General features: G+C 43.7%; 1 protein-coding gene across 1 annotated transcript in view; it reads left to right on the plus strand.

The window, feature by feature from the left end:
• Positions 1-27,218, plus strand: part of TDRD12 (tudor domain containing 12) — a 66,377-nt gene that overhangs the window by 11,286 nt on the left and 27,873 nt on the right. Inside the window, exons 3-13 of the mRNA XM_064582036.1 lie at positions 115-251; positions 2,387-2,506; positions 5,178-5,233; positions 6,458-6,543; positions 10,385-10,574; positions 11,143-11,235; positions 20,037-20,125; positions 20,709-20,785; positions 23,612-23,692; positions 25,471-25,531; positions 25,886-25,993. Of these exons, the coding sequence (XP_064438106.1) occupies positions 115-251; positions 2,387-2,506; positions 5,178-5,233; positions 6,458-6,543; positions 10,385-10,574; positions 11,143-11,235; positions 20,037-20,125; positions 20,709-20,785; positions 23,612-23,692; positions 25,471-25,531; positions 25,886-25,993 (1,098 nt within the window). The remainder of the gene's footprint in view (positions 1-114; positions 252-2,386; positions 2,507-5,177; positions 5,234-6,457; positions 6,544-10,384; positions 10,575-11,142; positions 11,236-20,036; positions 20,126-20,708; positions 20,786-23,611; positions 23,693-25,470; positions 25,532-25,885; positions 25,994-27,218) is intronic.

Genomic DNA, 27,218 nt, shown 5'->3' on the forward strand with positions numbered 1-27,218 from the left:
CCTCCCCCACCTTTCCTCTTCCGGCAGGTAGAATGTGGGCTGAGATGGTTTGGGGGTGCCTTTTCGTTCTCTCCTGCGACTGAGGGTTTTAATGCCGAGGTTTTTATTTTGTAGGTCTGTGTGGTGTATTGTCAGGAACTGAAGTGCTGGTGCAGGGCTGTTATTAAGTCCATTGTGTCTTCGGCAGACCATTACCTGGCAGAATGTTTCCTTGTGGATTTTGCCAAGTACATCCCAGTGAAATCTAAAAAGTACGTACATATTTATTTCGCCTCACGCTCTTTAGGGAGACGGATATCAGTTTTAAAGGAGAGGGTCAGTTTTCACAGGATAGAGGTCAGAGAACTGGAGTGTTCTTCGCTTCCCATGGGGACGACTTGCAGATTCCAGTTCTACACGCAGTCAGTGTAGGGGCTGGTGGTCCCAGTGAGGACCCGGGGCAGCTGGGCCCTCCTTCCACCTTCCTTCCAAGGGGCAGGTGCTCACCCGGCCTCCCACTCTCAGCGTGTTCCTGTGATGGGTCCTTCCAGAGGCTGGGCTGCAGGAAAGACACTACCTGGAAGCCGAAGGTCATGTGGTCCCCACAGAAGGGGTGTGTGCTGGTACAGCCTCAGGTAGCGGGGAGCAGAGCCCCTGTTCAAGTACTCTGGGTCCTTTTCCTTAGCAGAGTGAGGGTGTGACCCACAGTGACTTAAGGTGGGGAGACAGTTCCGAAGCAGCCCTCATTGGCTCCAGGAGCACCCATTAACCGCTCATTAGAAAACACTAGCAACACGTCAGCTTTTGTGTTTGTGGTAATTTTTCATAGTTGCCCATCCCAGAGTAAGAGGATATCAGTTTAATAATTAATGTGAGGACTCTTCTTCCAAAAGAGTATTCTTGCAATAAGAGTAAAGCATTTCATGGCAGAAGGGCTTCTCAGACATTGGGAATTCGCAGATACTTAAGAAAAAAAGTAGATGCCTTTCTAGCCTGTGATTCTGCACCTTTATAACCAGAATTGTTATCAAAGTAAATGTTATATTTAATTGTTTGGAAAGATTTTTAGTATTTGGAGTTTTGGGCAAGAGAAGCCCGTGATTAAATATTGTGCAGGGAGGCTTCGAGGGGCACCTTTTTCTGAGCTGTGGGGACGAGGTGGTGAGGCTGCCCATACAGGGCATCCAGAAATCCTGTCCCGGAATGGTACGCCTAGGCAGTCTCTCATTGGCCTGAAGAATGGAAATAAAAGTGCTGAGCAGCAGATTTATCAAATCTCAGCCCCCTTTCTTTTTTATTATTATGTTATGTTAATCACCATACATTACATCATTAGTTTTTGATGTAGTGTTCCATGATTCATTGCGTATAACACCCAGTGCTCCATGCAGAACGTGCCCTCTTTAATACCCATCACCAGACTAGCCCATCCTCCCACCCCCCTTCCCTCTAGAACCCTCAGTTTGTTTTTCAGAGTCCATCGTCTCTCATGATTCGTCTACCCCTCCGATTTCCCCCCCTTCATTCTTCCCCTCCTGCTATCTTCTTCTTTTTTTTTTTTTCTTAACATCTATTGCATTATTTGTTTCAGAGGAGCAGATCTGTGATTCAACAGTCTTGCACAATTCACAGCGCTCACCATAGCACATACCCTCCCCAATGTCTATCACCTAGCCACCCCATCCTTCCCACCCCCACCACTCCAGCAACCCTCAGTTTGTTTCCTGCGATTAAGAATTCCTCATATCAGTGAGGTCATATGATACATGTCTTTCTCTGTTTGACTTATTTCACTCAACATAATACCCTCCAGTTCCATCCACGTCGTTGCAAATGGCAAGATTTCATTCCTTTTGATGGCTGCATAATATTCCATTGTGTGTGTGTGTATACATACCACATCTTCTTTATCCACTCATCTGTCGATGGACATCTTGGCTCTTTCCACAGTTTGGCTATTGTGGACATTTCAGCCCCTCTTTTTGTGCAGAATTAATAAATATTAACTATAAAAATATCTGCTCAAAAACATGACAGAAACTGAAATTCGGGTTGTGTATTAAAATTTGAAATTTAAAAATCTTAAGTAGAACTGACTTCACAGGATTGTTCATTTCCTAATGTTTCTTAGTCTGAGGAGCCTTGTTAGACGTGATTTTTCTAATACTTACCACCCCCACACCATGAAGTTTTAATGCCAAAGATACTCTGAATATCCATGCATGTACTCTTCGTATATTTTATGCTTTTATACATAAGAATAAGATTCTTCTCCCTTCTCCGCACTTGGGCAGAGGTCAGCCCGCTCTCCCTCCCTGTTGCTGGTGGCTGTATTAGAAACAGAAAGAATGTAAGTTTTCTATGTAAGTTTTCTTTGTAACGGAACTGTTTCTGTTTCACTGTGAAGCATCCGAGTTGCAGTAGAAACTTTTATGCAGCTTCCCTACCGGGCGAAAAAATTCAGGCTGTATTGCACGAAGCCTGTTACATTACACATTGACTTCTGTGAAGACAGCGCTGAGATTGTGTAAGTACTGCTGGTGACGGGTGCTGAGCGTGAGTCAAAGTCTGAAATCGAGTGTAGGAGGTTTATGTGGAGTCTGTTGCCCTTGAGAAGCACTAAGTGGCCTCTGTTCTTCAGGAGACATCTGAGTCGATGTGTGTCACACCTGGCCCTAAGCGGAGCTCCTGGGGCAGCCCCCCTTCCAGACGCTGCAGTCGAGGGGGCTTGGGGGGGTTGCCGAGCTCTGCGCTCTGCAACTTCTTTTAATTTGCAAAAAGTAATAAATTAACTGTGAAGAGAAAGGAGGGAATACAGGATCATGGAGCATTAAAAAAAAAGTCCATTGCATTTTTCTCCAGTCCCTTGCCACCCCCCACCCCCCCCATCCTCTGGGACCTGTTCAGGCTCTGAACTTGCACACCTCATTCAGTACTTTATACACATTCGTTTGTGTGGAGCCTTTCATGAAAATTAGAACCTACTGCCTTATTTGTAGATTTAAGCCAAGAGTGTGCTGAAGCTCTTTGCTAGTACATGTACGGCCTCCTACTATTGGACTTTCTGGGGTGAACATAACTGGCTACTTGCTGTATGTGACTGTTCCTCTCTTGAGAGCCAGCTAGATTGTTTGCAGACCACTGTGCGCTGCGCAATCCCGTAAGAATATGGATAAATCCAAATAAAACATGGTGTGGAGATGTGGACGTGCATGCCCATATGCATGTATCACCCCCGCCCCCGTGTTTGCCCCGTCTTCCTAGTCTTGGGCCACATTGCCAGTGTTTGTGCAGGACTCACCAGGGTCCCCGCACTGGGCACTGCTGTGGCAGGGGTATGGCTGCGCTCTCCACTGTCTGGACCGAGCGCTACCTGAGGTCCTGGGGCAGCCCTTCCCTTCCTCCCTCCCGGTACCCCCACCCCCAGGACTGGTGTTACGGGAAGAAACATTGTGGGCATAGCACAGTCTGGCTTAACTTGCATGTCGTGGTGGTGTTGCATTTTGTTCCTGGAACTTGGAAGGCACCCCTCTTGTGGATGCTTTCGCGGGATCTACGGAGACCTTCCATTTCCACTCCCTGCTCCCCCCAGCACCTGTTGTTCCCTGGAGATGGTAAGCACATCGCCCTGTGGCCGGCTTCAGAAGCTTCAGTAATGGATGCTGAGCCTGCTTGTCCCTGCAGCCCCCCAACACCACCACCACCTCAGAGACTCCAGGAAAGTGGGTCCCCCACAGAGCAGCAACCCCTGCCTCTTCCCTGTTCCTCTTCCAGAGCAGCCAGCTACTCACCCTCCCCCCAGGGCTGACTCTGTTGCCAGTCTGTCCACACCCAGCTCTCCCCCAGAGTCCCCCTCATCCTCGCCCCCTCTGCGTGACCACCTTCCCCAGTCGTAGGCACACCCTCCGTGCAGACGCATGTCCCTTTGTGTGGGCAGTTCATCTAGAATGTCTGTCTCGATATGTATGTTACAGTGTTTATAGATTTTGTCAAATGGCCCTCCAGAGGACTAGCGATGTGTACTCGCATCATTGGGGTACAGAGAGTGTTGCTTTTCCACACAACGTTGACTGTCTTTAAGCTTTTCATTTTTGCTTGTTTGCTGTGTGAAAATGGTATTTTGTTTTAATTTGTGTTTTTCCAACTTTACAAGTTGGGTGTTTCTTCATGTGGTTATTCATGTGTGTGTTTGAGAGAGAGACAGACAGACACACGGACTGAATGATTGGTTTACCTGTGAATAGCCTAGATTGATTTTTCTCTTGGGCCATTTTCATATTAGAAATCTATATTTCATTTTTTTTAAACTTACTAGGTAAATTTTTTGTGTGTAGCAATGGTTTTAGAACCGCTGTCTTAATTTTTTTTTTTTTTACTTTTAGTAACCCTTTGTGATTTTCTTGAAGTAATGTGCTAAATATCTTTTTTAGTAAATTAAATAATACCTTTGCCTAGGTGTGGGACTAAGTGCTTTATGTACATTACCTTATTTGATCCTTAAAGCAGCCCTTGGAGGATGACGGTGGCATCAAACCATCATTGATTTGGGAAATCAAACCAGCAGAGAAACATAAAACATAGTACTCTACCCTTTCTTAGTTATTTTCGTTCCTTGCTTCGAAATACTGGTTTCTCTTCATCTTCCACTGCCCACAGCTCTTCTTACAATTTCCTTTCCAGAGCACAGGGAAGGGCAAGATGATAGAACATGGGAGACAGAGGGCAGGTGTCAGCAGGGTGGGGATACCATGAGCGACTGGCCAGTGGCTCTCTGCCCGGCCTCTCTTGCCCTGTGGTCTCACCAGGCTGTACAGAGCCCTCGCTCCATACCAGCCTGTGCTGAACACTGCATGCGCAGCATCCCTGCCCGGGGGGCTTGTGTTCTGGCTGGGAAGACCGATAGGTCCCAGGTCCCGGGGGACGCTGGTGCTGGGAAGGACGATGCCCTCGTGGCAGGCACGGGATGCTCAGGAAGCCCCAGGGTGGGCCTGTTCTCAGTCTCTGCCCTGGATGCCGGCGGCAGTGACGAGAGGAGCCCATTGCTGGGTGCGGCTGGGATCGTCACCCCCAAAGCAGGGCCAGGCATCATACATTCAACACGTAGTGTCAGAAACATTGAGCATATGGCTTACAAAGTGATGTTGGTTCCCCAGCCTCGGATTTTTATTTGATAAGGTTGCATCTGTTTACTGTTCCAGGCCTGCCAAGAAGTGGGACAGCGCAGCTATTCAGTACTTCCAGAACATCCTAAAAGGTAAGGCAAGTGCATCATCACTAAAGCCTGCTTTGAACTGACACTCACGCTGGTTTATCTTTCCATTGGCGAGGGGGTTTGGGATGTGCTCCTTCAGCTGTTTGCCCCTCCTCACAGGGGTTCATCTGTTACCTGGGACTCCTTCCGCCCCATGTCACAGCGACTCTGCACCCCTGAAAGTTTGGGGGTGGGTGTGGACGTTAGTAATTGGGAGTTGAAATGAGAAAGGGGCTCTTTGGGTGAGGGGCCCTTCGTTTGCATGGGAGCTTCGCCCTGCAGAAATAAATGTACGCGCATTTCACGGAGCAGCAGGTGATGGAAAGCTGAACTTTTCTCGTGCATGTTGATTAGTGTCGTCATCATTGCCGATTTCAGATGTGCAGCCTGTCTCAGAGCAGCTGTATGGCGTGCTCTCTTTATTTTCTATCGTTGGCGGTAAAGTGCAGCCTCATGGCCGTCTGTCCTGACCCCTGGCCGGCAGGAGCCAAGTCCCTGTGCCCGCCGCCCCCCGGGGCTGCTCTGAGGAGAAGCGGGTGTGAAATGCCTGGGGTGCTGGGCCCTCTCCTCCACTGCCCTGCTCTCTGGCCAGAGGAATAGCCACATGCTGGGCGGGGGAGATGGGAGGCTGGGAGGGCCTCTGGCTTTGGAGTCTGGGCCCTTGTGAGCCCATGTCAGGGGGGAGGGATGCTGGGACATACAGCTGTGGAGGAAGCAGAGCACCTGGGACTGCATCCTGCTCCACAGCTTCCCTGCAGCCTTCTCTGAGCCCGGCCTCCTCCCCTGTACATGACAGCGACAGCTGTGAAGTGAAACAGTGTGTGAAGGACTGAGCCTGGTGTCTGAAGCTCCCCGTGCCTGGAACTGCTGTTTGGGTGCTTGGGTCTGAGTCGCTGAGAGCTCTGACTGATGGGGTGTTTGCAGGGTGGAATGGACTCAGGTGAAAGACTGAGTGGGAAGGGGATTTGGGAGTCTCTGGAAGAAAGAGGGCCAAGTCTGCTGGAGAGATGTTCGCAGGGGGCAGGAGCAGCAGCTGTGGGTGGGATGGAGGGTATGCGGCTGACCCCAGGCCAGGAGAGCCTTGGCCTCCACTTGCGCCCCCCCCCCCCACCAGGAGGACGCCGTTCGGTATGGTGACTCCAGGTGATGCTTAGTACGGATTACTAGGTGGAATGGAATTGTTTCAATGTCAGCTGATTTTTTTTTTTTTTCATTTATGTTATTTAGCAACCACCCAGGTGGAAGCCAAATTGTGTGCCGTGGAAGAAGATACTTTTGAGGTCTACCTTTATGCAACTATAAGAAATGAAAAAGTGAGTGAAAGAATTGTGTTTTAAAAATGTTTTATTCTTATTTTTTTATTTTAACAAAACAGAGTAAACACCAAGGAAAAGAATGTCATTCACACAGCATGGAAATTTTTGGTTTTGTCTTTTGGTTTTTTTGGAGAGAGGGCAGGGGAGGGCTGAGGGAGAGAATCTCAAGCAGGCTCCATGCTGAGTGCAGAGCCCAACATGGGGCTCGACCTCAAGACTCTGAGATCATGGAAACCAAGAGTCAGACGCTTAATGGACTGTGCCACCCAGGTGCCCCAGGCCTTCTCCATTTTTAATTGGAATTCTATAGAGAAGAACTGGCCCTTCTCCCCCATTTATTAATTGGTTCAGTAATTTATCTTAGTGCTGACTCTTGGCTGTTTGTTTTACTCTAGGGGATAGAATACATTACTGTCATTATTTTCTTGTTCAAATTGTCCCAGATTTGGCCATTAGCAGCAGCTTCAAAGTGGCTTACGTGTCCTTTCAGTGTGCCCCATCATGGCCGGAAACTTTCTATTTTTGGTACCACGAGATGCTCTAGGCTAATTTTGTCATTCTCCAGCCCAGCTCTAGAATCAACCACTTCTCAAAGAAGAGTGGTATTGAGATAGCAAGACCGGGGCACGAGATGTGCTCCTGCTGCTGGGGTGTCGCTGCTTGTAGGTCCTCCCTGCAGACAGTTAGGAAGTACGCGTCTGTGCACTACTCCACACACACACGGATCGATGCCTGGATCTGTCTGTCTGTATGTGGATCTGTCTGGACCGTGAGATGGAGCCCCACGTCAGGCTGTGTGCTGGGCTTGGAGCCTGCCTAAGATTCTCTCTCTCCCTCTCTCTCTCAGAAAAAGAGCTCTGGTACCTCTCATTCCAGTCCAGCTTCACAGGGTTCTTTGTGGCCCTCCCCGTTCCTTGACATGTGTTTTCAACAGTGAGAAACCTGCTCTTGTTAGCTACATTATAATTAATTCAATTAATCTTAATATTTAAATAAAGTAATTCCAGAATTGCTAACCCACATTCCTGTGAAAGTTTTTTTTTTTCCCCCAAAGATTTTATTTATTTATTTGACAGAGAGGGACAAAGCGAAAGAAGGAACACAAGCAGGGGGAGTGGGAGAGGGAGAAGCAGCTTCCTGCTGAGCAGGGAGCCGGATGAGGGGCTTGATCCCAGGACCCTGGGATCATGACCTGAGCTGAAGGCAGACGCTTAATGACTGAGCCACCCAGGCACCCCAAAAAAGAAGTTTGTCTAAAGGCAAATAGCATGCAGCCAAAACACTGTATTCTGAAGTTACTTAGGTTAGTTCTTTTCTTCTCCTCCCTCTTCATTGTGTTGATGTTATTCATTTACAGTAAGGTTCATTTGTTAGTCTTTGTGGTGCATTTTGGGTTCCCCCACGTCTTTGTCAGTTTCACCGGTGGCTTTTCATTGCTTATTTTAGTTTGGTAAAAATAACAAAATGCTGCTATTGGACTGGTCTGGTGAAACATCTTTAAACTTTTCTACTGACCTGCTTCTTGCTTTTCAAGTAGGTCTGTTTCCCTCTCTGGCCCTACTTCATGGTGGGGGAGTGCAGAGGGTAAGCTTCTTAGCAGAGAGAACTTAGAGCAGATGTGTGAGGTCATTATTGCCAGAAAAACAGGGCCTGGCATCCTTTTCCAGCTCCCTAAGGAAGCACAAGGATATGCCAGGGTTTTCTCTTTTTGGCCTGGCTCTTTCACGCAACAAAATTATTTTAGCATATATCCACGTCATCCCTTTTATTGTCAAATACTCTTCTCTTGTCCAGATATTATATAGTGGATTTACCTGTTCATGTCTTTTGGACATTTGAGTTGTTGCCAGTTTGGGGCTGTTACAAATAAAGCTGCTATGAATATTCATGTACATTTCTTCCTGTGAACCTATACATTCATTTCTCTTGGGTGAGGGCCTAGGAGTCAAATATCTGGATGGGATTATAGGTAGTAAGAGACTGCCAAATGGTTTTCCAAAGCCGTTAACTATTGTACAATCCCATCAGCAATGGATGAGAGCCTCAGTTCCTTCATGTCCTCTTCAGTGCTTGGATGGTTACTTTGATGGTTGTGTGGAAGTATCTCATCGTGGCTTAACTTTGCATTTCTCTAATGACTTACAACGTTGAGTGTCTCTTCATACGCTATCTGCAATCTGTATATCTTCTTTGATGAAGTGTGCATTCAGATCTTTTGCCCATTTTTTGGATAACTTTTTTTTATTATTATTTTATTTTTTAAAGATTTTATTTATTTATTTGACAGAGAGAGACATAGTGAGAGAGGGAACACAAGCAGGGGGAGTGGGAGAGGGAGAAGCAGGCTTCCTGTGGAGCAGGGAGCCCGACGTGGGGCTCGATCCCAGGACCCTGGGATCATGACCTGAGCCAAAGGCAAATGCTTAACGACTGAGCCACCCAGGCGCCCCTGGATAATTTTTTAAATTGAAGTATAGTTGATGTACAATGTTTCAGGTGTACAGTAGAGTGATTTGATGAGTCTGTACCTTATGCTGTGCTCACCACACAACACCATTACAATACCATTGACTCTATTCCCGACGAACCTTTTTTTTTTTTTAAAGATTTTATTTATTTATTTGAGAGAGAGAATGAGAGAGAGAGAGAGCATGAGAAGGGGGAGGGTCAGAGGGAGAAGCAGACTCCCTGCTGAGCAGGGAGCCCGATGCGGGACTCGATCCCGGGACTCCAGGATCATGACCTGAGCCGAAGGCAGTGGCTTAACCAACTGAGCCACCCAGGCGCCCCCGATGAACCTTTTATTCCCATGACTTACTCATTCCATACTGAAGGCCTGTGTCTCCCTCTCCCCTTCACCCTTTTTGCGCACTCCCCCCACTCTGGCCTCCATCAGTTCTTAGTATTTATGGGTTTGTTTGTGCTATTTGTTTATTCATTTGTTTTTTTACATTCCACATGTAAGTAAAATCATATGGTGTTTGTCTTTCTGTCTTATTTCACTTAGCATAATACCCTCTAGGTCCATTCATGTTGCAAATGGAAGAATCTCATCTTTTTATGGCTGAGCAATATTCCATTGTATTTTGCCCATTTTTTAATTGGGTTGTTTGTCATCTTTTTATTGCATTTTGAGAGTTCTTTATATACATGTCCATCCAGATATAAGATTTAAAATATTTTTTTTCTCTCTCTATGGATTGCCCTTTATCTCTTTTCTTTTAAAAGATTTTTTTAAAAAGATTTTATTTATTTATTTGACAGAGACACAGCGAGAGAGGGAACACAAACAGGGGGAGTAGGAGACGGAGAAGCAGGCTCCTGCTGAGCAGGGAGCCTGATGTGGGGCTTGATCCCAGGACCCTGGGATCATGACCTGAGCTGAAGGCAGACGCTTAATGACTGAACCTCCCAGGCACCCCCTGCCCTTCATCTCTTAATAATGTCTTTTGAAGAGTGGAAATTTTTAAATTTTGATGCAGTCTAAAATTTAAATTTTTAATTTTTATAGGTTTTTCCTTTTATGATTTGGGCTTTGACTTGTCATCCCCCCAGATCTTTGCCCAGCAAAGTCATGTTAGCTCCCCGGTGCTTTTGCTCAAGAAGATATTTCTTATATTTTTTTACAGATTCTTACTGTTTTTCTTACCAGGAGGGTTGGTCAGAAGTATCTAGTCCTCTGTTACCAGAGCAGAACTTAAGAGATTGGTTTCTATCAAATTATGTTCTATAAAATAATTTTTTCTGAAGATTGAAATTTGGGGTTAAGTTTGGGATATTTTCTGAACAGTCGCTTGACTCTGTTTGTCTTATTCATGGAATGTTGAAAATTGTACAGGTCTGTGTTAATGATGATCTGGTTGCGAAGAACTTCGCTCGTTACGTATCACCCAAGGAGAATAAAAACGTTGATTCTGTAGAGAAATCAAGATTGAGTATAAAGTCAGCATCCTTTTCCAGTAAACTCAATCCAGCGCTTACTCTTTGGCCAATGTTTTTGCAAGGAAAAGATCTGCAAGGAATGGAAAGTGAGTGGATTCTCACCAATACATGTTTCTTTTAAACTGTCCTATTTATATGAATCTTATTGTACTGATGTAAGTTGTACAAACTTTTCCCCATGTGGAGGCAGAGACTTGGACTATTAAAATATTAAAATCTAATATTTTAATTTTAATCCTGGTGAGTTTGTGACAGGTTTTGAAGTCCTGAGCTGCTGTAGTTTGTTTTTATGAGACCAGGAAAAAACTTCTCAATTTCTTATTAACATGGAGTTACATATTCAGAAGTCCATAAGTTTATAATTTAAAGTTGTTACCAAAACAAGGTCAAATGTTTACCACTTTAGGCCCTTTTAAGAAGAGCTGTTTATTAGTAGGGAAATACGAGAGGAGACCGTCGTGGACAGTGGAGACAATTTTTTAAGTGTTTCTCTCTCAATTCAGTTTTCCTTGAATTAATCGTTCACACTCCTTTCCTGCCCCGAGTTAGGGCTCCCGTGACCTCCCAGCAAAAAAGTAGTATGCCACTGAGTTTTGCATTTGTCATTTGGGTTTTACTTCATTCTGTAATCCTGATTTGTGTTCTTTCTGTCAGATTCACGTGGTTTAACTTTTCTGGCTCAGTCCCTCCAGCATCCGGGGCCCAAGGGTGGTGTTGGTGACCTTGGGCCAGCTGCTATGTATCTGGGTAAGTTCACTTGCCTTATTTCACAGGCAGCTTAAAACACTCTCAGTGGTCTACAGATTACAAGCATTGTTTGGAAGGGCTGTGGTAATTCTCTCTCTTAATCTCATGGAACCAGTTTATGATGCAGATGCTGACAGAGATAATTTGGCCTTGCAGTTCTTACTTAGAGGACTTTTTTTTTTTTAAAGATTTATGTATGTATTAGCGAGCGAGCATGAGCCGGCCAGGGCAGGGGGCAGAGGGAGAGAATCCCAAGCAGACGCCCCACTGAGCACAGAGTGCTGTGCACACCCTGAGGTCATGACCTGAGCTGAAATCGTGAGTTGGATGCTTAACCAACTGAGCCCCCCGGGCGCCCCCTTACTTAGAGGATTTTACTGTAACAGGCATTTGTTTACGTGTAGAGCTGATTTATTTCAGCCCAGCCATACACTGGTGATTATTATTTGTTCTCAGAGTGTATGTGTATGGATTTGTGAGTGATTTTTATTTTAAACTGGGGGGGCACATAAAAGAAAGAGGCATTTAGGAGGTTAGAAATACCCAGTCTTTAACTCTGTATCTCCAAGGAACATAACAGGTGGGAATTGTTGGACCAGAGTGGAACCTGCCAGCCTCTTTGATTCTTGGTCACCCTCTGTGGTAATTCCTGTACCACTCCCCTCTTTGTCCTGCGCGTGTACACCGAGTTTTTCATGCACGTACATTGTAATCCTCAACTAAGTTAAAGCTTTCGCCAGTGAAGTCACTCCCTACAGTTAGCATTCTGTTTAATTACTTTGATAATGTTGTTTATTGTAGAAGAATACAGATAATCAAAGTTTTAAAAACCTGTCATCTTTAATAGCTACTTACTAAAATATGAGAGTTCTTGCTTTCCAGAGTTTTCCAGGTGTGAGGGTTGTGCATAACATTTTTCTCTCACAGAAATTGGATTCTATACATACCCCTGTGTAGTGTTTTTCAGTTAACATATGGATGAACTTCTTTGTAGGTCAGATATGTCCAGGATCACTTGAGTTTAAGGACATGAGCTCTGACGTGAGACAGATGGGATGTTAGTGTCCCTCCTCCTGTGTGACCGGGGGGGTGGGGGGGAGGCACTGTTCCCATTGCAGTGACTTTATTAAACGGGCCATTCACATACACAGTTGACATGGCCTGTGGCCGACGTGGCACATGCGGCCCCCACCCTGTGTTCTGACGTGCCTCCTGCAGGGATCTCAGCTGAGAGTTCCTGCGGAAACATGCCCCTGTTACTGATGGCAGAAAGACACATGGAATAGAAATATGGGCCCACTTCTACTGGAGCATGAAAAATACCAAGCATTTTATGTTGTGTTTAATCAGTGCCCAGCTTTCCATCACATGAATATGTCATCATTTTTGTGTTTTTTTTTTTTAAGTGGCCCCAGGTTGCTGGACAGTAACCGTTTCCAACTTTTCCTTACCGTGGTCAGTGTCAGGATGCACTGTGTGTGTCTTTTTTTTTTTTTTAAAGATTTTATTTATTTATTTGCTAGAGAGAGAGCACAAGTAGGCAGAGTGGCAGGGAGAGGGAGAAGCAGGCTGTCCACTGAGCAGGGAGCCGGACGTGGGGCTCGATCCCAGGACCCCAGGATCATGACCTGAGCCGAAGGCAGCCGCTTACCGACTGAGCCACCCAAGTGCCTCAGCACTGTGTATGTCTTTGAAAAGGAAAAGGTTGATGGTAAAAGAAAGGAAAGCCGGGGGCGCCTGGGTGGCTCAGTCGTTAAGCGTCTGCCTTCGGCTCAGGTCATGATCCCAGGGTCCTGGGATCGAGCCCCACGTCGGGCTCCCTGCTCGGCGGGAAGCCTGCTTCTCCCTCTCCCGCTCCCCCTGCTTGTGTTCCTGCTCTCGCTATGTCTCTCTCTGTCAAAAAAAATAAATAAAATCTAAAAAAAAAAAAAAAGAAAGGAAAGCCGATGTGAGATGTAACTGATTGTCATGGGAAAACAAAATTATTAGGTGTTACTTACCCAAGCAAAGATTTCCTTGTAACCATGGTAAGAAGGTATTTCAACTGTATTTTAATTATTTTTTGGTACTTGAAATTGTCTTACATTTTTTAAATCAAAGCATAGTACTTTGTTAATACTTGGTTAAACAATCAAATAGGACAGAAGGAGTGAAAAGTGATGAGAAGTAATCTTTCTAGCCTCTCCTTAGCTGAGGCTGTTCCCGAGAGGTAAACAAACCTTTATCGTTCCCCTTACCTTTTTACTTTGGTGGTTGTCTCCAGATTTTGAAACCCTTACAATTAATTTACCATTTCTAGGCTTATCGCTTAGTTCTAGACCTGTCTTGACTTCTTCTTTTTTTTTTTTAAAGATTTTATTTATTCATTTGAGAGAGAGAGAGAGAGAGAGAGAGAGTGTGTGCATGAGTGGGGGTGGGGCAGGGCAGAGGGAGAAGCAGGGAGCCCCATGCAGGACTCCATCCCAGGACCTTGGGATCATGACCTGAGCCAAAGGCAGATGCTCAACCGACTGAGCCACCCACGCACCCCCTGTCTTGACTTCTCTGACAGACTAGCTCACACACCCCTGAGCCATGTGTATGTATTCATCGGCTATTCTGGAAGTGCCTGTGCGTGTCAGGACTGCTCTAGGGGCTCAGCAGGGAAGGAAACAAGTCTGCCTTCACAGGGCTTACATCCATTTTCGAAATGAGATTTTTATTTTAGGATAATCACAGACTTACAGAAGCATTGGAGAATTTTGCAGAGAACTCTTTCTAAAGCATGTGAGGATAAGTTGCTGACTGGATCTCTCCCCGATACTTGAGTGTGTTTTTCCCAGCAACAAGGATATTCTCAAAAATATTCACAATACAGCCATACAAGTCAGAAAACTGACATTGACACATTGCGATCACCTAAACCTCAGGTTCAGCCACTCTTCCCTGTGACTCCTTTATGGCAGGCGGGTGCGACTCAGCATCCCTTGTGTTCTGCCGTCGAGCCTCTCTCTCCTCCTTCAGTCTGGAATGGTTCCTCAGTTTTCCCTTGACTTTTATGACCTTGACACTTGGAAAGACTATAGACTGGCTGCTTAGTAGAATGTTTCAATTGTATGAGATTGAGCTTACACACCTGTGGCAGGGATCCCTCAAGAGAGACACTGGGTTCATCTCATTCCATCTTACCAGCGGACATAAAACTTTGATGTGTCCCAATACTGGTGAGGATCCCTTTGATCGCTTAATTAATTAGCATCTGCCAGGCTTCTCCACTGAAAGTTACTCTTCACCTTGCAAATATTTTGTTGGCTGCTGCTATCATTCCTTTTCATTTGCTCATTAATCCACATCAGTATAGATTCCTATCTGAGACCCTGAAGTGGTTCAACCAGTTCCCTAAGTTCCCCTGGCTCCTTTGAATGGAGAATGGCATTTTGAAACATCTGGGAGCTGGGTGTGTTCATTTCTGTTGTGGTGGTTGCTCCCAGGCCCTTCAGTGGACGGAGCTGGGGACTGGGTGTGTGTGCATCCGTGCTCATATATACACTTACATCTCTATAGATTTTATATCTGTTGTGATCTCTGTACTGGAAACCAGGAGTTGACACCAATATCTTGAATTGAGAGCCTGCTGCTGCTGGATTATTCTAGCTTTCTGCCTTCCCAAATTTGTCATGTCCCTCTGTGACTGTAAGGTTCCTATCTGCCTTTATTCCTACTATAGATACTTATGGGGTCAGTCTTTCTAGATAGGCAACCACTCTTTGCTTGTGTAAGTAACCAGTTCTTCACGGCCATTACTACCCTTTCTGCACAGATGCGCTCCCCCACTCCATTCGCTGACAGCACACCACTCAAACCTCCCCTGCCTCCATCACTCACCTAGTTCAGGCTGATACCATCCCCCTGCCACACACACAGCCGCCCTGTGGACACTTTCCTCATTTCACTTAGACGTAGGTCCACCCCCACTTGGGTTCTGCATTCCCAGGTAGGGTTGTCCCTCACTCCCACCCTTGCAAAGGCACCCTCCTCACCCTACTTGGCTCCAAGCCTCTCCCCTCTTCCACCCCCCAAGTGCTCACCTCACTCTGCTTGGGCTCCCATGTCCTGCTGTCCATCACCAAGGTTCCTTCCTCTGCCTGCACAGATCAGATGCCCTCTTCTCTGCTCCACCTACCAGTTTGAGGACTGAGTTGTGTGAGTTTTGGCAGACTGTGGCTTTCGAGGAATTGATCCAGTTCATCTAGGTTACCAAATTTGTGAACGTAGAGTTTGTTCATGGTATTTCTTATTTGTCGATTAATGTCCATAGGACCTGTAGTGATGTGTATTCTTTCATTTCTGATATTTGTAATTTGTGTCATCTGTGTTTTTCTTTGTTAGCTTGGCTAGAGACGTGTTGTTTTTATTGATCCTTTTCAGAGAAAATCATGCTGTGGACTGAGTTGTGTGCCCTGGCCCTAACACCCCCAGTATGACTGTATTTAGAGATAGAGTCTTTAAGAGGTAATTAGGTTAAATGAGGTCATAAGAGCCCTTGTAAGAAGAGAAAGAGACATAGAGGAGAGCGCTCCCTCTCCTCCATGTAAGAATACACGAGAAGGCAGCCGTTTCCAAGCTAGGAGGAAAGCTCTCACCAATTATTGACTTGAGATCTATCTTCTTTTCTTATATATACATTTAATGCTATAAATTGCCTTCCAAATACTGTTTTTACTATATCCCACAATTTTGATAAGCTATGTCATAATTTTCATTTAGTTTAAACTATTTTTAAGTTTCTCAAGATTTCTTCTTGATCCAAGTGTTATTTAGAAGTGTCTTGTTTAATCTCTCAGTATTTGGGGATTTTTCCAGCTATCTTTTTGTTTCTGAGTTAGTTTAATTCCATTATGGTCTGAAAGTATACATTGTATAGTTTCTATTTTTAAAATTTTCATGTGTTTTTATGGCCTATATTGTTTTATGGTTCAGAGTGCATTCTGTTTAGGTATATGTTCTATGTGAGTTTGAGAAGATGTATTGTGCTGTTGAGTGAAGTAGGCTATAGATCTCAGTTACATCCAGTAGATTGATGGTAGTGTTGAACTCAGCTATACCCTTATGATTTCCTGCCTGCTTGCTCTGTTCATTTCTGATAATGGAGTGTTCAAGTCTCCAACTATCATTGTGGACTCATCTGTTTCTCCTTGCAGTTCTATTCATTTTTGCCTCCCATAGTGTGATGCTCTCTTGTTAGGCACATCCACCTTAAGGACTGCTAGGTCTTGCAGAATTGATTCTTTTATCATTATGTAATGCCTCTATCCTTCATAATTTTCCTTGTTCTGAAGTCCACTTTGTCTGAAATTAATGTAGCTACTTCAGCTTTCTTTGATTAGTGTTAGCATGGTGTTATCTCTCTCCATTCTCTTAATTTCTGTCTTTATACTTAAAGTGGGTTTCCTGTAGACAACATCTAGTTGGGTCTTGTTTTTGTTCACTCTGACAACCTCTTTGATTGGTGTATTTAGACCATTGCCATTTAAAGTGACTATTGGTGGAGTTGGATTAATATTGACCATATGTATTACTGTTTTCTATTCATTCCCTTGTTTTTTGTTCCTATTTTTATCTTCCACTCTTTGCCATCTGTAGTTGTAATTAAGCATTTTATATGATTCCGTTTTCTTTCCTTTCTTAGCATATCAGTTATACTTCTTTTTCATTTATTTTAGTGGTTGCTTTAGGGTTTACAACATGCATTTACAACCAATCCAGGTCCACTTTTAGATAACACTGTACCACTTCACAGGTAGTACAAGTATGATGACAAAATATTCCTAATCCCTACCTCTTGTCCCTAGCATTGTTGTCATTCATTTGACTTAATACATCAGCACATGTTGGCATATATATATAGTCAACCTTGAAAATAAAACAGGCAGTTATTTTACCAGCAAATGGGTTTATATGGGAATAGTAGAGAATTACAGTTCAGGACAGGCAAGCTACAGCAAAACTATGTGGGAATGCAGAGTACAAAGGAGAGGAACGCTCATTTATAGAGAAAAGGGGGAAATTGGGAGGGGCCGTTATCAACAAAAAGTCCATTGAAGTAAACTGGGAGTCCAGAGTGGTAGTGGCTCTTCATTGGCTGAGTTGTGACTCTCTCATTGGCTGGGCTGTTGCTGGGCAAGGAGAAAATCTTCCTCCCCCCTCCTAGGGTAAGTAGAGTAGGCTTCTTCCTGTTGGAAAATGCAAGGTACATCTCTTCCTGTTGGGTCCACAAAGGGCTGTGAGGAGTGGTACAGCCTGAGAGCTCCCCCTTCTGGCTTCCCAACTCCATCTTAAATTAGGTTATTAATGTTATTAGGATTATTATTGCCCAGCTGGTTTATTTTTTTCTTCTCAGGTACATATTTTAGTACTTTCAGAAGGGGATTGTGGGTAATAGATGTTAACATCTGGTAATGGTTAAACCAGATATGGTATGCCAGGTTCTTAGTTATTTTCCTTCAACAGTGGAGATAGTAGTTCATTTTCTCCTAATTTGTCAATCTGTTGGTTATTCTTTTGTAAGTAATTAGTATGTTCTATTGATTTTTTTAGATTTTCTCTTTATCCTTGATATTCTGCTGTTTCTTTACAATGTAAGAGTGGATGGTTCAAATTTATTCTGTTAACACTTGGGATTTTTCAATTGTAGAATTCATGTCTAACCTGAATTTCTGAAAAGTATTAGATGTTAATGTTTTTAAAAATTTTATCCTCCTGGGCGCCTGGGTGGCTCAGTTGGTTAAGCGACTGCCTTCGGCTCAGGTCATGATCCTGGAGTCCCGGGATCGAGTCCCGCATCGGGCTCCCTGCTCAGCAGGGAGTCTGCTTCTCCCTCTGACCCTCCCCCCTCTCATGCTCTCTCTATCTCATTCTCTCTCTCAAATAAATAAATAAAATCTTAGAAAAAAAAAATTTTATCCTCCTTCCTCTTAGATGTAGATTAGTGTTTCTTCATTTATGATGTTTTTCATAGCTTTCTTTGCATTTTCTTTTTATTTCTATGAACTTAGTTTTGAAAGGTTTTAATTCTTTAAATTACCACTTTTCTCTTAGCTTCCAACTTAGTATTAACTTCCTCTTTTGAGTTTTCAATTTGATGACTATTTCTTGCTGCCTAGAGTTTTGATAAGTTCTTTTTTATGTCTGCATATCTTTTTATATCCACCTGCTTTGTTTCATGAATATGAGTCCTTTTTATCTCTTGGATATCTTAATTGTATTTATTTTAGAGTCCTTTTCAAATGCTCTTTTATCTCCATTTCCTCAGGTGTGAATCTCTACTCCCTGACAAAACCTTTGTGGGTTGTTTTTTTTTTTTAACATTTATGATGGCATTGATTTATGGACTTTGTGGTTTTGTTTGAAAGCTTGTGTTGCTTGGACATTTATTTTCTCTCAGCAAATTTCGTCCATCACTATCACTTCTGGATCCAGATCAGAGTTTTTATTTTTGGCTTATAACATCACACCCTGAAGAGAGAATGTATTTTCAGACCCAAAGATCCCATGACAAGCAGGCTTGGGCACCAAATTACCTTAACGAAAGATTAGACCAGTTTACAACATCATCTCACATTTCCAGCATTTACTATTTATTTTAGTGATTTATGTTATTTAATAGGTAAAAGATGTACCTTGTCATTTCAGTTGTGTTGCTCTTATTGATGCTTAGTGTGAACACTTTTCCAGGATTGCTTGTGTCGTACCCTAAAAAATGATTGCTGGGTTGATTTCCTTTTCTTTTACTTTCCATCACACCTAAGTTTTTACCCAAGTGTAATTACCTCGCTTGATTATTCATATTCACTGAACAGTGTTTGTCACTTTTCCAAATCAGATCTAGGCCTAAAGAATAAAGATACTTGAGTCTGCTTTAGAATTTTGCTGCCTGCTGGCTATTCAAATCCAGCCTGTTTTCTAATGCCTTCTCTACCTACTGTGGTATTAAGAAGTGAGATGCACAGGTGTGATCCTGAATCATTGCTGAAGCTGAGTTATAGTTGATATTCTGGTTCTGATCGCCTTGTAGCAAACCTTTGATAATGGTTAGTGGTGTAAACCATTTTATAATGTGTATGGATTCTGTGGTGGGGACTTCGGAATGGGCATAACACAGAGGATTCGTCTCGATTCCACAGTGTCTGGGGCCTCAGCTGGGAAGACCTGAGGGCTGGTGGTGAGGAAACAGATGGATTCAATTGACACTTAGGCGGTGACATCTCTGGCAGCTGATTGGGAAATTCCTATAGTGACCTTTCCATGGGGTTGCTTGAGCTTCTTCCCAACATGCTGGCTGGGTTTTGACAGTGAGCATTCAAGAGGACAGGTCATAAGTACATGGCATTTTGGCCGTCTAGCTTTGAAGTCGCATGACCCCACTTTCATGTTGTTTACAAGCCCCTCCACCCCCGGCTCCCGGGAAGGGAATACAGAGCCCGCCTCTCAGTGGGACACATGTCAATGACAAATTGTAAGAAGAGCACGTATGTTGGGAGACATGGTGTGGCCCTCTTTGAAAAATATAGTCTGCCAAGTTGGGAAAATAAATTGTTTAATTGCTAGTAAGCCAGTAAAGGAATTATTTAAACATCTTTTAGTGTGACAAGGTTTGAAACAAGATTTTAAAATTTAATCTCCTCAAGTAAAATTTAGTTCAAAACCCTATTCCATAATAATTTCATGTATTAAGATTTTTATGATTGTACTTTTAAATTTATAATCCTTTTTCTATCAATAGCACTTTCTAAGAAAGGTCTTTTTCACTTTTTATTTTGCAGATAAAACTATAAAATGTAATCTGGATTCATTGAGAAGTTCACCTAAAAAAAAGTCTGAAAAGAAACAACAGTGCATCTCTTTGAAAGATGTAAATAAGGTTGTATTTTAAAATGCTCATTAGGTATAAAGGTCATACAATGTTAATTTTAGAATATTCTCATTTGAAATCTAGGAACCAAAGTATGTTTTCTGTTAAGAAATTCTTGGTCGTGGTCGTGTCTTTCAGGAAGAAGTATAGTTTGTGTGTTGGCTCTAATTCAAAAGAACAAGAGAACTCTAGCTTCCCTCCTGTTGCTGGCCTAGGGGCTTCTCTGCAGGATGGGGTACTTATGCTCATTTAACAAGGGTGTGAAAACCTGAGATTATGGGACACTCTAATAGTTCCAGTCCAACCTGTCTTTCCAGTCCTTCGACAAGACAAGTGAAATAATTATAGGACATTTGAAATACTGATTATCTGAAGTGCCACCTGCTTGCTACTTGGACACTTTAATCTAGTGGTTGTAGCCATGGCATAACCACATTATCCAGTTCTTTGTGTCTCCATGTCTGTGTTGCCTGACAGTGATCTAGGATGGTTGTTCATGAGAATGACTCCCATGGAATTTGAGCTCCATAAGAATACATATCTTGCTAGCATACACATTCTTTCTAAAAAAATTTTTTTACAGTGTGTTGAATCCTCCATGTACTGGCCAACAAAGAGGGGGATAACCATATATGCTGAGCCAGATACACCAGCAGCAAGGTATGATTTGAAAATTTAGTGTAATCGAATAGATACATGAGTTGTAATACTGTCTTACATGGTGTTTTGTATGATTGATGATAGGAAAGGATTCAATATCAATAAAGAGTGGTCCAGAAATTTTGATTAAACCTATATTAATTTTAAAGAAAAACATATAACAACTGGTTAGTAGCACAACTGACCAGAAATTGGTAGTGGCTCTAGAGTCTCTGTGTTACCTTGTTGGACAAAGTTGTTTCTGTGAGGTAGGTCCAGTGGAATTGTCCTGATGTAAAGGCTGATACGTGTGGGCCAGAAGGCAGTACAAGGTGGTGGGGGGCAAAGACTGGCTGTTCAGGAGGAATATCCAAGGCTTTGACCTTAACCCTGTCCACATCAAGAGGCGGGTTCATGATGTTTGTGAAATCACAGAAAAGTTGTACTATTGTTACACTGTGTCACAAATAGTGTAAGATCTTAGTCATGTGCTCCATTCCTCCCCTCCTGGGCTTCGTGCTAGTGTTGTCCTACATTTCATTTATACGTTCTTTATACATCCTAGGCTCTAGTATCATTTGTATCTAAACGGTCAGTGGTCTTTTCGATAGATTTAAATAAACAGAAAAAAAAATACCTTCTGTGTTTACCTGCATAGTTACCGTCAGTGCTTTTCTTTCTTTTTTTTTTTTTTAAGATTTTATTCATTTATTTGACAGAGAGAGAGAACAAGTAGGCAGAGAGGCAGAGGGAGAAGCAGGCTTCCTGCTGAGCAGGGAGCCCGATGCGGGGCTCGATCCCAGGACCCCGGGATCATGACCTGAGCCGAAGGCAGCGGCTTAACCGACTGAGCCACCCAGGCACTCCCCGTCAGTGCTTTTCACTGTGTAGATTCATATCTCCATCTGGTATCGTTATGCTTGTCCCTGAAGGACTGCCTTTACTGTTGATTGTATTGTGGGTCTGCTGGTGATGGATTCTTCCAGCATCTGTATGTCTGGAAAAATTATTTCAGCTTCATTTTTGAAAAAAGGGTATTTTTGCTAGGTATAGAATTCTAGGTTGATAGTTCTTTTTTCCTCTGTATTTTAAAGATACTGGTGTCCTGTCTGCTTGCTGCATCATTCCTAACGCAAAACTTACTGTCATCTTTTTCTTTGTTCCTTTGTTTGCAACATGTCTTTCTCCTCTGAATGCTTTTGAGATTTTCTCTTTGTTTCTGGTTTGAGCAATTTAATTACATATGCCTTGGTGTAGTTTCTCTCCTGTTTCTTATGCTTGGTGCTCATTAAGGTTCTTCATGTGTATATTTTTGTCTTACATCAGATTTGGAGAGTATTCATATTGTACAGATGTTTGTCTGCACGTATCTCTTTCTCCTGTCCTTTTGAGACTCTGATGAGACAAGTATCATACCTTCTGATACTGTCCGAAAGGCCCCTGAGACTTGGCTCATTTTTTTTTTTTTTTTTACCTTTTTTCCTTGCTATTCTTCAGATTAGTAATTCTGCTGATGTATCTTTAACTTAACTGAGCTTTCTGTCATCTCCATCCTGCTGAAATTTTATTTGATGTATTTTTCCATTTTAAAATTTTCATTTGGTATTTTTTATAGTTTGTATTTCTTTGCTGAGAACTTTAATTGTTCCACTCAAGAGTGCTCACCCCTCCCTCTCTCAGGGATCATGTTATAATAGCTGCTTTAAAGTATGTGATGATTCCCACTTGTCTGCCATCCTGGAGTTCGCACCTGCTGATCATCTTTTCCCTTGACAGTCGATCTGGTTTTCCTGATTCTTTGTGTGTTGTATTCTGGATATTTTGAATATTATGGTGTGAGATTGGTTTCTGTTCAAATCCTCTGGACAATGTAGGCCTTGGTGTTTTCATTGTTTGTTTGTCACTGACTAGTGACTCCATTCTGGTGTCAGACTCCATCTCGTTTGGGTGGTGACTGCAGTTCCGCTTTGGGTCTGTTCTGAATATGCTCAGCTTGGGGCGAGCCTGGGACTTGTGTTGGGTCATTCTCCGGCACACTCTCTTTTCTCCAGGATTTTCCTCACATTGACCATTTTCTACATGCTCCCTGTCCTTGAGCCTCTGTCCAGGTAGATGGCTTTTCATGGAGAAACGGCCATGCCAGGTCTGTGTGATTGGAGCCACTTGTGGAACGAAACAGCAGTGGAAATAAGAGGGGAAAAAGATGGAGGTTTCCCCCACATCTTTGGACCCTGGGGTCCATTTCCTAGATCCTCTAGAGAGAGGGAGTTTTGGGTGACAGCCCCCTGTCACCACTGCAGCTGCATGACTGGAGCTGCCCATGGGGCAGGGCCAGAAGAGAAAAAGGGAAACGAGGAAATCAGTCAGTGTACCTATCTAGCCTGTGGCTCCCCGGCTCCCCTTCCTGCTTCTCTGGCTTGAGATAGAAGGTTTCTCTCAGTGCTTGGTGTCCACATCCGCGGTGCAGTTCTATGTTCGGGGCCAGCCTCAGGCCAACACCAGGAGACAGAGGAGTGTAAAATCCCTGGGAATTCTCCATGATTCTGGTGGTTTGCAGGTTTTGACTTCTCTCCCCTTCAGTTCTGTGCTTTACACAGGGTTTCCAGCTGAGGTCAGAGGAGAGACCGGCTATGGAGGGCTTAGGCCCCTCTTGGTGAGCCCCAGCAACCTCAACGTGGTTTTCATCCTTAGAGGGCAGAGTGTCCATTCTCACAGAAATAAATCTGCATATGTAGAGCGACACACTCCTCAGTGCTACTTAACTGAGTTTTCTCCCAGAAAATATAGGCATTTTCAGGATTGGGGCAATGGGCTCGGAGATTCTAATCAATGTTTTTTGGTTTCCAGCGCTTTATGTCAGAGACCAAATGAGAAACCACTTAGGTTGGCCGAGAAGAAAGAACACAATGAGAAGAATGGCTGTGTGAAGTATGAATTATTTCCTTGGTCTACATTTTTTTAATAATTGTAATAAAATTATAAGCAGGAAGAATTTACATATTATTTTATTATTTATTTCAAACCTGCATTCCCATGTGGAAAATACACCTACAATGTCTGCTGTAGGCTTTGAAGTTAATTGTTTTTCCTGTTCGCTAGGGTAGATTTTTTTTTTTTAGTATTTGTTCCGCTGTAGTCATTTTCTGCCTCCCCTTCCTGATTCTTTTGGTGAAGTTTTATGAAACAAATTAGATACGGTTGGTCTTTGGGGCTGTTGGTCTTCTATGGGTTTACATCTGCTGCCTTCCCGGTTTTCTGATGGCTAAAGGGGTCTTCCACCTGCTGGAGAAACTATTTCGTTACTTGTAGTGTGGAACTGGGTTTTGTTTTGTTTTGTTTTGTTTTGTTTCTGTCTTGTCAGATTCACAAGGTATTCACTGAAGAGTTAACAACAGAGTAGTAACTTTATTTCCTACTTGTTTAATCCATGAAACATTCTCATACTCATTTTTATGATTTCTTACCATACCAGCCTAAAAACACCCTTATAGTCCAAGTAACTGTGGCTGCTCTGAAGTCAGTCGCCAGAGTGACAAGGGATTTACGACAGTTCAGAACGGGGTGGGTCGTACTGTGTCCACTGATTGGCCCGGAATGACTGGGGGGGAGGGTGTTGACTGCAACACCGTTGGGCTGCCTGCCTCCCAGAGCCCACCCTCTGGCCCCGCAACACCCTTGCACCCACAGGAGCTCTTCACAGGGCTCCCTGGCCACCCCCTGCAGCCCACAGATCTGGGGGTGGCTGTCAGCGCAGCTGTGTTGATCCCTCCTCCCAGGGCAGCCCTCCACCCTACTCCCTGAAAGCCATGGGGCTGCACCTGGTGGTTTTCCCTGGAATGAGAGACCTTGCATTACCCGTGCAGCTCATTTCTTACTTTCATTACATTAAATTGTAACTTGATAAGCAACCCCAAGGTACTCTGTTGCCTTTTATTTTTGTATTAAAAGGTGGTATCTTCTCTCCTCATGGGCTAAATGCCCTTTACTTAGAACCCGTTGATTCAGCGATGGCAGTGACTCTGCCAGTGGTTCCGGATTACGGCACAGGAGGGAGGAGGTGGCAGGTTTCTCAGCAACGTGAGATGACCCGGTGGTCCTGCAGTCTTTCTTCATATCAGAACAGGTGTTCCTGGGATTGGTGGCACTGTGTCCACAGCCTGGGGGCCGGGGTTCAGGGGCCAGTTCCGTACTGACCCGACCTCTGTGGCCTTTTATCACAATAAACAGGACAAAACGGGATGAGCAGTAATTTCACAGCTCTGCCTTGGGATGTACAGTTGACCCATGAACAGCACGGACGTTCAGAGTGCTGACCTCCCACACAGTTAAAAGTCTGCATATAACTTGTGACTGCCCCCAGACTTAACTCCTCATAGCCTACTGTTCACCAGAAGCCCTACTGATAACGTAGTTGATTAACATGTATTTGTACGTCTTATGTATCATGTACTGTATTCTTATAATAACGTAAGCTGGAGAAGAGAAAATATTATTAAGAAAACCATTAGGAAGAGAAAGTACATTTTTAGTACTGTACCGTAAACAATCCGCATATAAGTGGGTGTGCACAGTTGAAACCCATGTGGCTCAGGGGCCAACTGTGTATTTCATTTTATCTCTGTCAAGGAAGAATTAAAATTATAACTCAGTTGAGGAAATATTAACGCTCCTTTTTCCTTTAAATTGTCCTTTTCACTATTTTATAGATTGTTGCAGTTTTTAAATCCTGATCCTTTGAGAACTGATGGGATCTCTGATCTACAGCAGGTATGACAGTCCTACAAAAATATTAAAAATCCACGACAGCTCTTTGCTCTTTAAGTCCGTCTCCTTCCTCGTCTGGATTTGAGATTAGAAGAGAAACCCCCTTAGGTGGGGACTCTCCCTGAAGACACCCTTTTAGAGATTCTCCAGTGAATTACTGCTTTAGAGAAATTATTATTTGGTGGGGGATAGTAGATGCTCTTCCTTTCATTTTCCTTCCATTCATTTTGATAGTTTTGGGTGGGTTTTGATGAGCATATATACCTAGGCTGTCCTTCCTTTGCATAAAGTGGTTGGCTTCCTGCGCTGGCAGGCGGGGTGGGGGCATCTAACTAACTGTGGGGCGTGCTGTCTCAGTTGCAGAGGCTGCGGTCCGGCTCCCAGCAGCCCTTGGCCGTGCTCAGGCACAAGATCGAGCCTTGTTTGTCCGTTGATGCGTCGCCGCTTTCGGCAGACGTGAGAAAGGTAAAAGTGCTCCTGAAGGCGGGCTCATGAAGGAATGCTGACCTGTTCAAACATAGGAGGATTTTTAGGAAACCCTTCCAAAGCTGCACTTGTGTCGTTTCTTGGCTTTTGAAATCCTCTGTTAAGCTTTTGTTATTAAGTTCTCGTGTATTCTTCAGGTTTACTTCCTATAAGTGGCAAAACCACTGTATAATTCTTAATGCTTTTCTGAGATAAGTTTTCAAATGCGTCCCTGGAAAGGGGCTTATTAGAAGGAGCAACAAGTTGCCAGGGTAGTTATGCTGTATTTCCGAGTGTTCTCAAAACTGCTTTAGAGACCTACCATTCCAGTTAGTAAATTGACCACGCATGCTTTTCTATTTCCTTCTTGATTAAAAAAAAAAAAAGGACAGGAAGAAAGAGGCTAAATCCACAAGGATGAATTGAATTGAGAACAAAGTCTTTAGTGGCCTAGAAATTTGCACAGGCTTTCAGAAGATGGAAAACAGGCACCAGAGTGTGGCTGACTAGTAGAGGAAGGAGAGAAGTAGGAGGTTCTGAACTTTCCTCCACCCATTCCTGAGCATCCACAGTCAGCCTCTCGGGAAGGATGATCTTTTTGAAGGAACTGAATGGCCCTAGAAATGCCCTTCAGATGAATTCTCCCAGTGAAGACACCTGCTTGCTGCCCTGGCTTCCTGCAGGGGTGTGGCGCTCACGGAGCCGAGCTCTGCGCTGGCCACACGTCTTCCAGCCTGCTTTTAGTGGGCCTCCTCCTGGCGAACACACATCAGGGATCCTTAGACATTTGATGAAACCTCCCACCTAAAAAGAAAATAAAAGCATTTTTTAAAAAAAAGACCAAAATAAAACTCTGAAGGAAACAGTGTAGGCAATAGAAGATAATGCTACAAAATAAATACCCTCAGAGATAAGTATTAACAGTATTTATTAAACAATAACAGGGTGCTATAAAAAAGGCCCAGAGGATAAAAACGGTTCTTGGAAATTCAGAATGCTGTAGAGATAGAAACCAAGCAGCAGATTAGAGAGAGAAAATGGAAGCTAACTCTTAGAAAGTAGAGCAAAAAGACAAGGAGATGGAAATAGGAGGGAAACAATTTGAGGGTCATTTCGAGGTCCAGTCTCTGCAGTGGGATTTTTTAAAAAGAGCAAAGGAGGTGGGCAGAAAATTCTGAGAAGAGGGGCGCCTGGGTGGCTCAGTTGGTTAAGCGACTGCCTTCGG

The sequence above is a fragment of the Mirounga angustirostris genome, unplaced genomic scaffold, assembly GCF_029215605.1.
Source record: "Mirounga angustirostris isolate CCGP_5_RB_7025 unplaced genomic scaffold, mMirAng1.0.hap1 SCAF_16, whole genome shotgun sequence".
Lineage (NCBI taxonomy): Eukaryota > Metazoa > Chordata > Mammalia > Carnivora > Phocidae > Mirounga > Mirounga angustirostris.